This window comes from Etheostoma cragini, chromosome 20 (assembly GCF_013103735.1).
Source record: "Etheostoma cragini isolate CJK2018 chromosome 20, CSU_Ecrag_1.0, whole genome shotgun sequence".
NCBI classification, from domain to species: Eukaryota; Metazoa; Chordata; class Actinopteri; order Perciformes; family Percidae; genus Etheostoma; species Etheostoma cragini.
Window position 1 is genome coordinate 18,050,331 of NC_048426.1, and position 15,831 is coordinate 18,066,161.

Consider the following 15,831-nt stretch of genomic DNA (forward strand, 5'->3'; position numbering starts at 1 on the left):
TTTTCTTCTGTCTAACTGTTGGTTAGACAACAAGAAATCTGGTACTATGAATGAAGTGTGTGCCATTTGTTGCAAAAGTTTTTTTTGAAATATTGTGATAATGCTATATGTAGTTTTGGTTGCAGTGCTTCATTTTGCAGGAAATATGAGGTATTCTGCAGTATAGGTGTGATTTGTGAATTGTGTTAAGTATTTTGATAAAATCAGCCTAGTTTGCAAAATTGATTTTTTTAGAGAAATCTGTCAACCGGCCATAAAAGCAGGATCATAACTGCGCTTCCCATTCTTTTGAAAGATGTGTGGTGTATTCAGGGTTAGAGAAAAGTCTACATTTTTTATGAAGTAAATCATTAAATTGATGTGAAATTAATAATACATACAATACTTAACTCATGAGTGAATTGTAAAGATTGTTTGGTTTAAAAGTTATTTTAAAAGATCTTTTACGCACAGTTTTACGCATAGAGAATTGTATCAACTTGGGTCCTAAAAATAAGACTACAAAAATCTAAGGCGTATCTCCAACATCTTAAAGTTGATCATATTATATTTATAGTCTAAGTCAATTTTTTCTACATGTATTCATTTCCATGACATCTTGGCATGCTATTATCAAGGCTAATTGTTTGTTATTTGTTGTCAGCCAATACTTCCCAGAAGAGAAACAACTGCAGACACACATGGACAGTCACTATTAACGAGTGTGTAGTTACAAAAAACTAATAAGTTCACTGAAGTCATTGTCAGGATAAACCTCTTCCAGATATCTGGGGATTTTCGTTAAGACGTGTTCATTACCGTAGTGTACTTTTTCACTCTATCTGAACAAGTAACCACCTTGAGTAGCGTGTCCTTTTGAAAATATTTTTTATTTCGATAGACAACAACGATATACACATACAATCAAAGCGCTATAAAAGCCAACATTTAAGAAAAATAACTTGTCCTTAAAAAAGATTGCATCTAAGGTAAGAGCTTTACGTTTTTTTTCTTATGACAAGAGCTGTGGAGATTGAAGATTAAAACCCGAGCCGTGACAATTATCACAACTCGTGAATTGGACCCAAAAAAACAAAAACAAAAAAAACATTTTGGCTATACGACATGTAAACTGCCAGAACGATTCACAGGAGAAATCACAACAAACACAACAATAACTTACATAAAATAATTAGAATAAATAAATAAATAAACATATGATGAAAAATATTGCAACAATCTTCAATAATAATAATGATAAAATATGTGCCAGCATTCAAAATTAAACAGTCTATGTTGACTTTTTTAAGGCAGTTATACAGCGGGATTTGGATGTGTATGTATAGGCTACTGTATGCCGGACTAGGCTTATCTGTATACTAAAGGCATTTGTGGTTCTACTAAACATGGAATGCTTCAGTCACTCTCTTTTCCCACCAATACAAAGTTGATAAGTTCTGTCATTCACAAACGAGCGTAAAGCTGCAGTCATGGAGCCATCGCGGTCGGTGAATTCAAAAGGCTTTGATGGGGAAAAGGATTTCTGAGAATTTTAAGACATTTCTTAGGTCTAGAAGCTATCATTGAACACATGTGCTGTCCTAGAAAAATACCCTTTAACAGTCAAACTAACGCTTTGTATTCTTTTTTTTCTTGATAAACTAATTTGAGAAAGAAAATCTCAAAATAGGCCTATATGTAATTCAAATATAGAGAGAAGCATTCAACAATCACTGATTGGCATGGAAAAGACACCTCATTAAACACCACTTAAACATCAAACCGCCCTGCCTTTCATTGGCCTAAAGTTATGACAGTGAGCATCACAAACTCTTTCATTATTTTTTTTTAACACCAGAGCCACTTCTTTTTTGTTTGTCATTATTTCATTTCCCCCCCCCCCCCCAAAGGCACGAGTTAGGTGTTGTCTTTAGCAGGCGGGGCGCACCGGCATTTGGAGCAGGATCACCTGCCTGTTCTCCGAGGGGTGGCACTTGTTTATGTGCCTGGTGAGCCCCGGCGAGCTGTAGAGAGTGGCGGGGCAGTATTTGCACGGGTAAATCTGGGAGGAGTGCATGAGGCGCAGGTGTCTCTCCTGGCCGGCCCTGCTGGTGAAACTCTCCCCGCACACAGGGCACAGCAGGCAGTCCACCGGGCTCAGGTTGAGAGGGCTTTGGTTTGAGGCTTCCTCTGAGGATGATGATGATGATGATGATGCTGAGGAGGAGGAGGCGGGTAAGACCGGAGCCTGCTCTGCCAGGCGGTCGCCGGTTTGAAACCCCTGCTCCTCAAGCACTTTCTTTTGCAAGGCCTGGTGTGCCATGATGTGTTTTCTTAGGTATGCCTGTCGCTTAAACCTCTTCCCACAATACTGGCAGTCATATGAGCCATCTTCAGAGCCCGACTCGGACAGACCAGGACTCGGGGTGTCTCTGTCACTCATGTCTTTGGCTTCGTCGGAGACGGACTTGACACCTAGCGGTGGTATTTTGGCCATATCAGGTTTGATGCCCTGTGCCGGTGGCATCGCCGGTGCCCCGGTGGTCCTGGGTTTGTGCCAGCGGCGGTGAGAGGCGAGGTTGGCTGGGCAGCTGAACATCTTATCGCACTCGGGACACCGGTATTCGACCCTGACGATGCGGGAGCACTTGTGCTGAGCTAGAGAGAAGGGATCCGCATACGCCTCCTTGCACAGCTGACACACAAACTCCCCTAGAGGCTTGTTTCCTCCGGAGGACTGCGCCCTCGGCTTCATCTCAACCGGCCCCTCTTTTATTTTGAGACCAAGAACGGGAGAAGTCGTCATCTCGTCTTCAAAGTTGAGTTTTCTAATGGCTTTGGGTTTCTTGGAGGCGGGTTTAGATTTGCGCTCTGTACAGTCAGCTGCGGGCCTTTTGGTGGCTACGCGGTTGCTTGGTCCCGGGAGGCTGCTGCTGGTGGTGCCGCTGCGGCTGCTGTTGCTGGTGCCGATTTTCAGGTCGACCGGGGCGTACAGGAGGTGGTCCAGGCCGGAGAGGGAGGCAGGTGTCGGGAATGATTCGGCAGAAATAGGCGAGCCCAAATTGAAACTTCGCTCAAAATATCCCCTGTCGTGCTCCTTGCTGATGGGTCGGGTGGGGCTGTAGAGGGCTTGGCACACCGCCTCTGGGTTGCCGAACTGTACCGGCTTCTCCAGTCTTGGCACCAGCGCGTCAGCTGCTGTGAAATCCGGCGATGCTGCGGCGCGGTCCGGACTGGACGCCACGGACATCGGCGGGGAGGGGTCCACATAACTCGGAAAGGCAGCTGGGATGGGTGGCTCCTGGAGGTCATCTTCGTCTGACCGAGTCCTGTAGGAAACATGTGCAGATTTCTTGTTTCTTTTTACCAGGAATCCTTTGGGCATCTTGGCGAGTAACAGTGGAAAGGCACTTTGGGGAGGTGGATGAAGTCTCGAGTATCCAGGTTTGTTAAAAATATGGCAACACTAGAAGCTTATGGGACTTTATCTCCCCAGTATATCGATTCTTCTGTGGCTGAAATGTTTTCGTCTCCAAGGCATAGCTCCACTCTTTTTATGCCGGAATGATGCTATTGTTCTCGCCCCCCCGTTGCAGCATCCCCGACCAATCGGATGAAACCAAGATCCCAGTGGATTTGATTGTGGGAGGGCTTAGAGTCTGGGTTTGGTGGATTTCGTAGGAGGATGTGCAGATAGCTTAGCAGATGTACTGGCGGTTTATTACATTAATGTGTCCGCTCAGCCCCTCCCCGACAGAGGCACACGCCAGGACCCTCCTCTTTTTACGGTCTGATGGGCCCCTATACAAATGCACACGTGCCACGGCTTTGTGGCTCTCCTCTGGGGGCCCCGGAGCTGCCAAAAGGAAATGTCCATCACTGCCACAATCATAGCAATTTAGAATTAGGACTGGGATGAGACAAACTTGGTTAAATACAAACCAAAAGCTGTGTTTCTTTCAATTTCTGCTGTGATATTGCTCAAAGAGGCAATTCACCTAATATACAAAATTGTAAAACCAAATTCTCTCAATTCAGTGGTTCAGGTTGGTTTTACTCCACACGGTTTACAGTTGTTTATTTTCTTTATTCATGTTTCGCTTTTACGCAAGACCTTTGCGCAGATTACGCAGACTTTTAAAGACTTTATTTTATTATGTCTTAAATAAGCACTAGAGGGAGGGATCTTTATTTTAGGGCACGTGTCTGTCTCGGTACTTTAACTCGACATATAAATCAGACATCTTGCTGCATACATAAGTAATAAGTATGCCCTCTGGTCTTTGTGCACAATAGCCACGTCTGCCCGTGCTTGGATATCCCTGTGTTTTTTCTTCTCTTTTTTTTTCGTTTGAAAAGCAAATTGACCTCTTAACTGTGAAACGGCCGGGACTCACGGCCAATCTGGCCCACAGCTAGACGCGTGCTGGGCGGAATCAGTGTTCCTGACAAAAAACGGGCCGCAATCGAGGCTTGTGCTGCAAAATGCTGCACAGATATCCAGAGCTAAAATGAAGCTGCTGTGGATACAGTGGGGAACTGTTGTTTGTACAAACAAGTGCTGTTTTCAGAATGCTAGTTGTTGATTGATGGGCTCATTCTGCTAAAAGAAGCGTATATCATTAAGTTCAAGATTCAAGTTTTCACTGAATCCAATAGTTAAACAAGTAAATATAATGTGTGGCTCTTAAATAACACTCTGTTACATTAGTACTGTTGTACTATGTGCAGCCTCCTGTCTGCCTAACAAAGACAACGTTTTTAACCCACGTACATTTTGACTTATTTTCTTCACCAGCTCCCCTATGGTTTCTGTGCATACCTCATATATTGTGGATCTATCCTTTTTTCACGTTAGGCTGCAGTGAGCCACTTGGCAGAGAGTACATTCTTTTTCCTTTCAGTCGACAGACCAGGGAGGAATTAATCTCCATCGTCGTACATTGTTCCCCTCATTTGCATAAAGCTGCAGTATGACCAAGTCAAATAATTACACAATCGGAGCTGAGCCGCAGGCCTGCGCCTTTTTTTTCAATAGGCCTCTGTGTGCCGGTGCTTTCTCACCTGCCTGGAAGCACGCCGTTATTTCGGTTGCATGGGTTAAATGTCCCACTTTCTAAAACTAGAAAAATAGGTTTTGAAGGTTAAACAAAAGTTTAGATTTAAATGATATAAAACTATATAAACTGTTCAGTGTTTTAATGAATTGACTAAGTTTAAACACATTTTTGTAGTATTCATCTCAAATCATATTTTCCTGTAACGTTTATGGTGTGTAGGCGTACCGTTGCTACGTTTTCATCTTGTTTAGTTTCCCGTGACTTCACCGACTCTCCTATACTTCTTTTATATTTGCTCTAAAATATAAATATGTTCCAAACTTTTTTTTATTGGTCGTGTTTGCCTCCTCTGCTCTGTTACTTGTTGTTCTTTCAGTCTGCAAATCTATTAGTCGTGCTTTGTTGGGACTTGCGCTTTGATGGCATTTTAACGAGTTCCTCTTTCCCCCGTGATAATTTCTGTGAGGCGCGTGGGCTGGTCTTGGCTACACGGACGCATGCGCGTGTTTGATCAGTGGCGCGTGCTGTCCTGGAAGACGAGACGCTAGGCGCCTAATTAGCATACAGCTGCAGCTGCTTTAATGCAGGCTCAACTTCAGCCTCTAAACCTTATGTCATGCTGTAGGATTTGAAATGTTGCTCTCATGTTCCTCCTGCCTGTAGGCCATGCTGTAAATGTAATTAGTTAGATTGTACGATAAAAGTAGAACATTTAAATAAGTCATGTTCTCAATACTTTTGTGTTTCATGTTTTTCTACAGCAGGTCTATATTTGTCCAGCTTTCTGCAGATAGTCACTTTAAAAAGATGCCTCAGCTGTTGTAGGTTTGATAGTTCATGTATAACCACAATACTCTCCGGTTACGAGGTTCTGGCATCAGTCAGTTCTTGCTTCACTGCACCACCTACAGGAAGAATACATACTGCTGGGAACACAGAAAAGTTTACCTCCAGCATCCAAAGCATAGCCTCTGATCTATTTGCAGGCATCTCACCATGCTGTTTCTGTCAAACGGTAACACAGTTACCCAGGGAGCTGTGGAGCAGTTTGGTTATTTCACAAAAATTAAATTACCCTCAATCTCGCCATAGATATACAGAAACCTCCTGTACTACCCAGATGAATGATTGCCTCCATTTGCTTTGCCAACCCAAGCCAATTTGAAAGTGCAATAGGACATGACTGTAATTGGGGCTCACTACATGGCCACCTTCAATGCATTGTCAATCAATTATTGTAATGGATTAGCTGAGGTCCTATTCTGGCTGGTTGTAATCTGATAGAGGGCTCTTTCAGCACCATGGAGAGAGCCAGCGAGGGACCCAGATTTAATCAGGCAGTGCTGTGGAACACAGCTCTAGCCTTTGTCCCTGAAAAAGAGCAGGCATGCACCAACAAGAGGACAATGACACAGTACACAGAACAAAAGTAACAGAGTGTAATGAAGTGATTAGTTTTTATTTTTAAATTTAGGTCCATATGGACTTGTCCGAAACACATTTAAACTATTTCTATAGAGAGATGACAACTCAGTTCCTGTTGATTCTCTTCTATCCTATTCTATTCTTGTTAGTTGCTGTCTTGCAGTGAGTGAGCACAACTCACTTCTTGGCCTTTTAATACGTTTTTATGTAATTTCCTAAGAGAGGAAAACTTTCAGTACAGTCACCAAAAGTGTATGGAACTTAAATCAATATACTCCAGAGTCAGGAGGTTTTCTGCTTTATCTTGTGTTTTCAGAGGGAAAACAATAAAGACATAGTTCCCTGCCATGTATTTAATTAACTGTGTGCCATTGTTTGGGTTACACATTGGCGATTTATGGTGTTTCTCACGGATAACCTGGAAAACCATCTGTCAGCAGTCTCAGGGGAGTCAACGTGTCACTGTAAAGCATCAGTCAGCCAGTACTTGTGGCAACAATAGTAAAAGGTTTGTATCAAGCCTCTAGAAAAGAAGTCCGACTGTAGCATCCAAGAGATCAATGGGGGGGAATTGCTTATTTGGACATGAGAGCAACACAGAGGTCACTGTCTAGACTTTAAATTGTACTTTAGACTGATGCCCATGAGACCAGGTCACTGTGAAAAGCCCCGTAAAGTGGTGAAGCTCTGAGCTTAGGACTAATGGACCTCGGTGTTGACCGGGAATGTCCCTGATGTCCTCTGTACTATTGACAATGATGCTAATGGCTCAATGAGGACAGATGCTTTAATGTAAATTCTGAAGAAGTTTATTGGTACTGCCGGGTAATAAAATCATCTTTTTGCAAAACTACATTCTGCAGTACATCTTCAAATCCACTGCAAAATGAATATTAAATGCCATTTAAATGATGTATCAAGGCAAAAAGGTTAGCTAATGACTTCCGTAGAAACCATAAAAGCACATAGTGTTTGTATCGAATGTTATGTGTGCATGATGTGAATAAATGCTTCAATGGGACAGTGCAAGATTTTCTTATTTGGTATAGAGCCGAGTCTTCCTGCATTATATCAGTATCAATACATATCAGTAGCTGCTGAAGTCCCAGGGGCATGTTTAGCTCTAATTAACTCATCAAAAACATCAGAGTGTCTCTCAATAATCTCCGCAGTCCATTGGTTGTTTGGGGGGAGTCCCCTGTCAGAAAGCATGCCCTGGAATGTTAAACACTAATTCACCTCTGAGCTGTGGAGGTGGATAAAGTGATTGTTCTATCTGGGAGCTGATTAAAACAGCTCCGGCCCGCATCTCCAATCTGCATCTCCCCTCTGCGCTCACCTCTGACATCACACCACATTCATTTCTGTATTCATGAGCAGATGAGAAAGCACAGGCAGAGCTGCTGCCGTACTACAGATAATAAGGCCAGCAGGCACCACATCCGCTGCCACAGGTTTCCCCCTACCCCTGCTCATTCAATTACTTCACAAGAGTCCTCTGAGGCACAGCTGCACTATGGGGGTGAAGAGGAGTAAATTGAGGTACATTCATGTAGACACACACAAAAGCAAGCACACACCTTACAGATACAAAGAAGTGAAGGAGGCACACATGCTCTGTAGCTAGAGAAGCCAGCATATAAAGGATTTTACTGACAGGCATTTGGATTAGAAGCAATACATTTCTCACAGAACTGGACAACAAAAAAGGTCCATCCTCTGTTGCTCACTGGCTACTTGAAGATTGTAATGATCTTGATAATGACTCCAAAAGAAGAAAAATGTAATCAGGGCCCTTGCTCATAGACTCCATATATGAGGTCACCATTATCTTGATGAAAGTGTAGACAGCAGCTGTATCATCTTGGAGCATGAAAGATGGACTCAGGCAGACCTAATGGGCCATATCCTTTATCTATTGACATATGGAGCTACACAGTGGTCATTTTTCTTATAACCTAACTATTAGTCAGCTTATCTCACTTGTTCATACATAAGATGCATTGGACTTGTAGAAATCTGTTAATATATAACAATCCTGTTTCCTGAATTAATATTTACAATGTTGTATTTTAAACACTAGCTCTAAATGTAGACGCTCTGAGGACGTTTGTCTCCGGATTGTGATCTCTCTGGAGGAGACTGGTTGCTGTCCGTGGTGCTGAAAACTCTGGTCTTGGGTTTACAGTGGCAGCTGCCTTGTAATACCTCAGGCTCTATAAAACACACAGGACCAGTGGGACATAAAATTGGTGCTCTGTAAGTGGCTTTAAAAGCCGGAGTGAGGAAATACGCATATTTGTTTTCTTCCCAAGTGTTGGATAAGAAAACCACTACCACTTTCATGCCTATATGCAGCAGCTTAGCCTAGTTTAGCAAAAAGACTTGAAAAACCACATCATTTAAAACTTTTTTATTATCTTGTCATTTAATTTGTTCAATGCATATGTTATATGTAATTTCTTCCTGCTGAAGCTCATAGAGATACAAGTGTCCAATAAATGTATGAAAAATGTGGAGCTCAAGTATGTAAGTACATCCTTAATATGTGTACGTTAAGAGAAGAACCTTTTCTTGGCCTTTGACTTTGGAATGCCGCATTTTCGAAACAAAGAATTCCCAGAATTGGCATGCTCTTCATTAGATGGCATAATTTGCATTCTCTTATAATTGTGCTGCCTCTTTGATTATTAAATAATCACCCTAATTAGGGAGCATAATAGGGTTAATCAGACTCTGCTCATCACACTTATTATTATTCCTGAAAAAAAATGAAGGAAAAAGATACAGTACTTGATTAATTATATCAGCCTTTTCATCAGCCGGGCTACCATTCCCCCCTCTGAAATTAATATCATGTTGTAAATGGAAGGAAGGAGCTGGCCGGACACAGACAGATGAAAGATTTCACTCAAATTAATTAAGCACTAATTATGCGGTGGGAGTTGGGAGCAGTTTGCATAATGAGCTCTATCAAAAGAGATCAGTCATGGAGAGGGGCTGTAGAGTTTCTATACAGCCTTCAGATGATACACAGACACCACTGCACATCAGGAAGAGGGCTTGCAGAGAATTGGGAAGAGGGTTAAAGCACGTTGAGGCTTGAGTCGTGAGGTTGAGGAGTATTCTGTTGGGTTCGTCAACATGCTGTGAACCGGAAGCTTTCAGACTTGGCATGTTGTGTGCCACAAACGTGGATTATTTTAGTCTCACTTAAATATATTAAACCAGTTCTGAGGCTGTGTTCTTTTTACTCTCCTCTCAGCTTAAGCATCAGATAATGAATTCCCTGCTACAGCAAGAGGGCATAATAACAGAATGTACCTCTAAATCTGAGCTAATCACAAACAACCTGCAGCCACACTCCAGGGAGCTTTAAAGACCCTAATCACCTCTCACTCCAATTCTTGTGGTGATCAGTTATTGTTGACCAGGGACTATACTGTGGCTATCTATCTAGACAATAGGAAAAGGGATTAAACAGAAATAAACTCTCTATGTCTTAATCGCCTGTTTAATCACAGCCATAGTATTTGGAGTTGAGTTTCTTGAACTGATTTGTGCCACAGCAGCAGCAATCATGCATAGGCTAATCAGGGTGCACAGCCCGGCACTGCCCTTCAAGGTCTCCGAGTGGAATTACAAAGACTATGATTAGTTAATCAAATGAAGAACCAATGTCCTTTCTTTATTTGTGTATGCACCATATCTAAATGGAAATTGTATAGCTGAGGCACTTCCAGAAGGACACATCTACATGTGAATGATCCTCCTTGAGCCCTTGGCAGTGAATACAGAATAAGATCTTTCACTGCCAATCATTGTGTTATGGCATTGTGGAGACTTTTACATGTCTGAATGATATGTGTTGTCAATGCTCATGTGAATGATGCAATCACTTAGTCTGTTGTGAAGTAAATCAGGAAGCACTAGACAGCAACTCTTCAAACACACATGATGATGTGAGGCAGAATGTCAAGATTGTATTATTTTGAGAGTGGAGAGAAAGGGGACGCAGACAAGCTCTACATATATATATATATATATATATATATATATATAGAGAGAGAGAGATAGATAGGTGTATATGTGACTTTTGCACAGTAACCTACTGTGCAAACTTCTTGGGCAGGTGTGAAAAAAAACTGTACACTTGAAATGCTTTCAAAAATATAAATAATGATTGTTTATTTTTCATAAAAAATGCAAAGTGAGTGTACAAAAAGAAAAATCTAAACCACATTAATATTTTGGTCTTACTATCCTTTGCCTTCAAACCAGCCTCAATTCTTTAAGGTACACTTGTAAAACATCGGGCGACATTAAGGATTGTAGACACAGTTAATGTAAGCTAGCAAGCTACTTATTTTAAATAAAACTTCTTCTAAAAAGAATTGAGAAAGGCATACTCATGGCAAGTCTACACTTCCTATATTATGCTGCTTGGTGATCCAACAAGTCTTGTAATGTTAAAATTAGCTTTTCAGTGGACGGTAAGAATTGGCAAGTTTACGGTTAGCTTGATAGACGGTTTGACATTTAATTGACATCTAGCTGACTTGTCATGCTAAGATGATTGAAGGGCAGATATGTCTGAATAAAAGACTGCTATCACCTTTGGTTATCCAAAATTGGATTATTACACGCTGCCTCGGCACAACCCTCTAGTTTTTCCCTCCAGTAGCCTATAAACAAAAGATTCTGTTTTCAGTACCAAATCTAACATTGAACCTTTTTGTGGCAAAAGGTTTGAGGGGGTAGAACCTTATTAACTTTTAATTAGTAGCAGCAAACAACACATTGATACGTCCCATACATTTAGCCTCATTAGAAGCCATCAATCGGAAGTGTGGCCTGAATTACATTTAGATTGATTTAAACTTTATTATAAAGTCATTTAGCATGAAAGCAAACCTTTCTACGCCACCCTTCCCTCTGGTAGACATGCTGTTAGACTTGTGACTGTTGTTCCTAAACAGAAAATAATTTCCCTCCATTGCTTTGTAATAACTTCCTTCCAGGGGCAGCAGACTTGACCTGCTCACTCCTCCTAGAATCACCTCTATTATTTGTCCGGGACAGCAGCCCTTTTTAAGGTTGGGGGGGGGGGGGGTACAGGGTGTCTGAAAGGTACAGGGTCATGGATATCCCAATCCATCTCTGTCTGCCAAGCGATTGATTGTGATTTAGTGCGTGGGGCAGGAGATGGTGGGGTTCCATTCTGAAGAGCGATAGGTGGGAACCCTTTGACTCCCAGCACATGGCAAGCAGAGGCAGGGCTATGGTGAGGTGTCAGAGGCAGCTGGTGGGGGTAACTGGGGAGGATCTGGCGGTTGGAGGGAGTCAATGGGGGGTGTTGCATGGATCACAAGATAGAAGGTGTCAGAGATTCAGGACAAAGCCCCCCCCCAAGCAACCGCCTGAGTCTATCACTTAGCCCATCCATCACCCATCCAGCTTTGTGGTTAGCATAACGGTTGCTAGCTAATCGTTTCATCATCAGAGAGATAATGGAGATGACAGGGAAACAGAGTTGCAGCAAGGGCGCACCAGTTGTATAAGGCCATACAGAGTGGGCTTTGTGCCGGTTGGATAAAATATGTAGAGATTTCCCTTGACTCCTGACTCATATGTTAATGATCTCAAGTAGAGCCTTGCATTCAAGGTTTATTTCTTGGAGGTATAGGCTTGGTGATGTTTGTTTGAACATTAGTTAATGGTTACACATGAGTGTACGATGGAGCTGGCTTCATGCTTTGGAACAGCATTTGTTTCTCTTCGTTAACTGTGAATAAAACCATCATAAATCTAAGGGGAGTTTCCCCTTATTGGGCTCTGAGAAACTCAGAGGAGATATCTGCCCTGATTAGGAGAATAAACATGTGTCTGGTGTTGAGAAGATATGCTTCATATCCTGTCAGCTGCTCTGATTTCCAAGTTCTCTTCTAAATATCACAAGATATGCCATAATAAACATTATCTGACTGGAAATCAGAGAAAAAGGCTTACACTTAATAATTTAATCTTTAAATCTCAGTACTCAGGAGCAAAGTTCAGAGAGAGTGTTCTTCCAGTTCTTGACTGAGCTTTGTCTCCCAGATGAGATCAGATACAAGCACTCCTCGGAAGGATGTTGAGCACAACCACAGCCTCGCTTCAGTGGGCTGCTCTGGCAGCTTAACTCTATTATCAACCTGAGAGTCCTTGGTAGGGCCAGATCTTGAAATTAGAAGGCAGACGTTAGGATGAATTGTTTGTGGAATTATGTTTTACTGGATTTGTTTTATATGAGAACTTTTTCTGGGGTTTATTTTAAATCATGTTGATCAAACATTCTTTCACGCATCATTCATACACAGCCTATCCCAAGTGTTTTTTTTTTTAAATCACCTGTTCCACAATTGTACTTGAACAATAGTGTTGTAAGCGCAGCAGTGAACGAAGACCGGTGTGTTGTCAATCAAAAGAAGTTGTGTCAGCCAGGTAAATGTGTAGCCAGTAACCTGATCTGCTGTTGACAGAACAGGGACAGGTGCTCCAGCCAAACTAATCCATGCATGCATGCTAGACACAGGTCCTCTATTAAGGCAGATTGATTCAAAGCTTTTTAAGACCACTCCGTAAACATTTCAGGCCTGGCCATACCTTTGTTGTTGCCATTACAATTTCAGTAATTTTAGATAGTCTACATTGGAAAGGGAAAGGAATGTTCCCTGTTTGCCCAACTAATGCTGAAAACATTTTGTTACACAAGATGAGGGAACATCTCTCGAAATTATGTCGAAGGGAAAATTAAATAGCTGGGCGGTTTGTCATGTGAAGTATTTGATACACAAAAAGATACTTTAGCTTTATTGAACTGAAGTTTCTTACAAAAAATTAAATAGTATGGGGCTCAAGGAGGGTTGATATCATGTGTGTGGACTTATTGTCATAGCTTGCATGACCATTTCACATAAAAGCCTTGTGTAAAAAAAACGTGTACACCATAATTCTCTTTGATTAAGTGTTATTATCAAACCCACTCCCATAAGGCCTCAAATGCCAAATAAAGGTTTACAGGCAGAGGCCAGACATCTTTTGCCCTCTGATTGGTTGAAAAGCCAGGAGCAGTCTCACCTGTTATTCACAGCCCAGTGCATGGTAAACACCCTCAGTCAGAGCTGTGGGGAGAAGGAGCCCATCTGGTCATTCGCATTAACTACCAGCTCTTTAACAATGGCTTCCAGGAAAAAGGATAAGGGTACAACAGGCCATATCAGCCAATAAAAACAGGCTATGCATGACATTTAGCGCCTGATGTGGGGCTTAGCGGTATACAGGTTACCCACTGTCCGAACCAGCCCCTGGCAATAAAACAAAAGGCAATCTCACAGAGCAGGGGGGATGCTGTGTGTAAAGCCGCCTGTTTAAGCTGTTGATCTCATAATATTTGTATAAAGATGCAGACAGAGCCTAGTAAAAGAGAATGAATGGAATCATTTTAAGGATGCTTTCATATAAACATCACACAAATAAACTGGCAATACCTTTAGTTATCCGAACACTTTATAATTACAATTATTCTCAGCTCTTCATATCCATCCCAATAGTGAAGTGTCGTTATATTCAAATAGGAAGGACCGTGACAGCTCTTTTTTTTTTTTGGATGGATGTAAATAAGAGAAGCATGAAGCATATGAGAGGAGAGAGCCATGTTAATAGATACTGGATAGCATGAAAGTGGTTCTTTGACTAAACAGTGCCATCTTGTGTTCAATTACAATTCAGAAAACCTTTAAGGTGCAAATTACAGATAGAAAAAAAGTTGTCATTTTCATGAAAATAACTATCGGTTGGCAACATATCCTTTTCTTGAGCAGATTATGAGCTTTTTTATGAATAATGTGCATTTTATCAATTTTTTCACTTATTTTCTTACCTTTGCACACTGTTCAGCCCTCTGATGTAGCTTTCAGTGGGGCAGTGCTACAAGCCCCGACAATTTGTAACCTTCATTTACAAAAAGGACTCTATCAAGTTAGAAAACGGGTAACTCTATCTTATTTGATATTCAATGGGGTTCTATTCTACATGCTACTAAATGCGATCTATGGAATACAAAGACTGATGTGAAGATGGAAAGGTTTGGGGTGGAGTTTGAACAGCAAGCAATGTGCTTTCTACAGCTGCTGGCACTAATGAGGATAATTACCCCAGTAATAACATTAGCCTATCTGAGGGAATGGAGGGGAAGGACAAGTGGTTGTGTGTGTGTGTGTGTGTGTGAGTGTGTGTGTCTGTGTGTGTGTTTGCGTGTGTTTGAGCATGTGCATGCGTGTGCCTATGGGTTTATGGATGTGCGCGTCCTTCTATCTCACTTGCTGTCTCTCCCTCCTTCCCTGAATCTCAATATCTCTTTGTTAGCCCACAATAATTGTATTTGGGCCTCATATCCGCCATATCAGATTCGAGTTTGTACAAGGTAATTAGCAAGGGAAGGGAAGCCTCCACACCAGGAGGACAAATGCCCCCATGACATCATTCTGGCTCCACTCAGAAGGGGAACGTTGTTCTCTCTCTCTCTCTCTCTCTCTCTCTCCCTCTTCCTCCTCTTCCTCCTCTTCCTCCTTCTTGTCATTCAGCTTTTTTTTTTAAAAAGAACACTGAATAGAGACAATAATAAAGTGGCAAGTTCATGAAATTGGAAAGCAGGCGAGTTGGGGTTAAGAAGATAAAGAAATGAAGAGAAAAAGGAAAGCAAAAGGAGAGAAAGGGGTTGAAAATGATTTGAGATGAGATGGAGGCCTGTAATCTCCAATCAGCTTTGACTAACAGACAGCGGGGGAAAGTTCTTCGGCATTAATGCAGCTTGCCATTCAGAAGGAGCCGGTGTATCCAGCTGGGAGTCGGGGGATGAGGGATGGATTAACTGGCACTCAGGTGGAGAGAGATGAAGAGAATCAGACGGAGACCCTGTGGATGGTCACACCTTCTCTTGCTCCATCCATCTCTTTTTTTTTCCTCTCAGGGAACAAATGCACTGTACTCCATGCTTTCTGGGTGGAGTGGTAAAAGCAAAAGAAAATGGTAGAATTTTTACTTTAGAAGCAGCAATATGTTTGCAATATGTACACATTTAATGTTTTGAAGATGAATCAGCAGTTTCCTTAGAATGCTAGTGTTTAAGCGATTTTTATTATATACTTTATATAATCATACAACTTTTGTCAACTCTACAAAGCAGTTAAGAAGAGTGATTAATTTGTGTGAGTAAGTCAGATGTGATGCTAAGTTAAAAATTAGAGATAGGTTGAGATGCAAAAATGTTATCTTTTTAATTTAAAAAATGTCAAATGATCTTGTTGTCTGGTCAGATAAAATTGAT

The 15,831-nt window shown here is 41.7% G+C and overlaps 1 protein-coding gene across 1 annotated transcript; it reads right to left on the minus strand.

The window, feature by feature from the left end:
- Positions 1-996: 996 nt before the first annotated feature.
- Positions 997-3,726, minus strand: insm1b (insulinoma-associated 1b). The gene has a single exon (XM_034859204.1). It carries the CDS (start codon positions 3,362-3,364, stop codon positions 1,910-1,912), a length of 1,455 nt encoding a protein of 484 aa, XP_034715095.1. The 5' UTR covers positions 3,365-3,726; the 3' UTR covers positions 997-1,909.
- Positions 3,727-15,831: the final 12,105 nt, after the last annotated feature.

Coding starts and splice junctions, on each gene's coding strand:
- insm1b (XM_034859204.1), bottom strand. CDS start 3,364: ATGCCCAAAGGATTCCTGGTAAAAAGAAACAAGAAATCTGCACATGTT.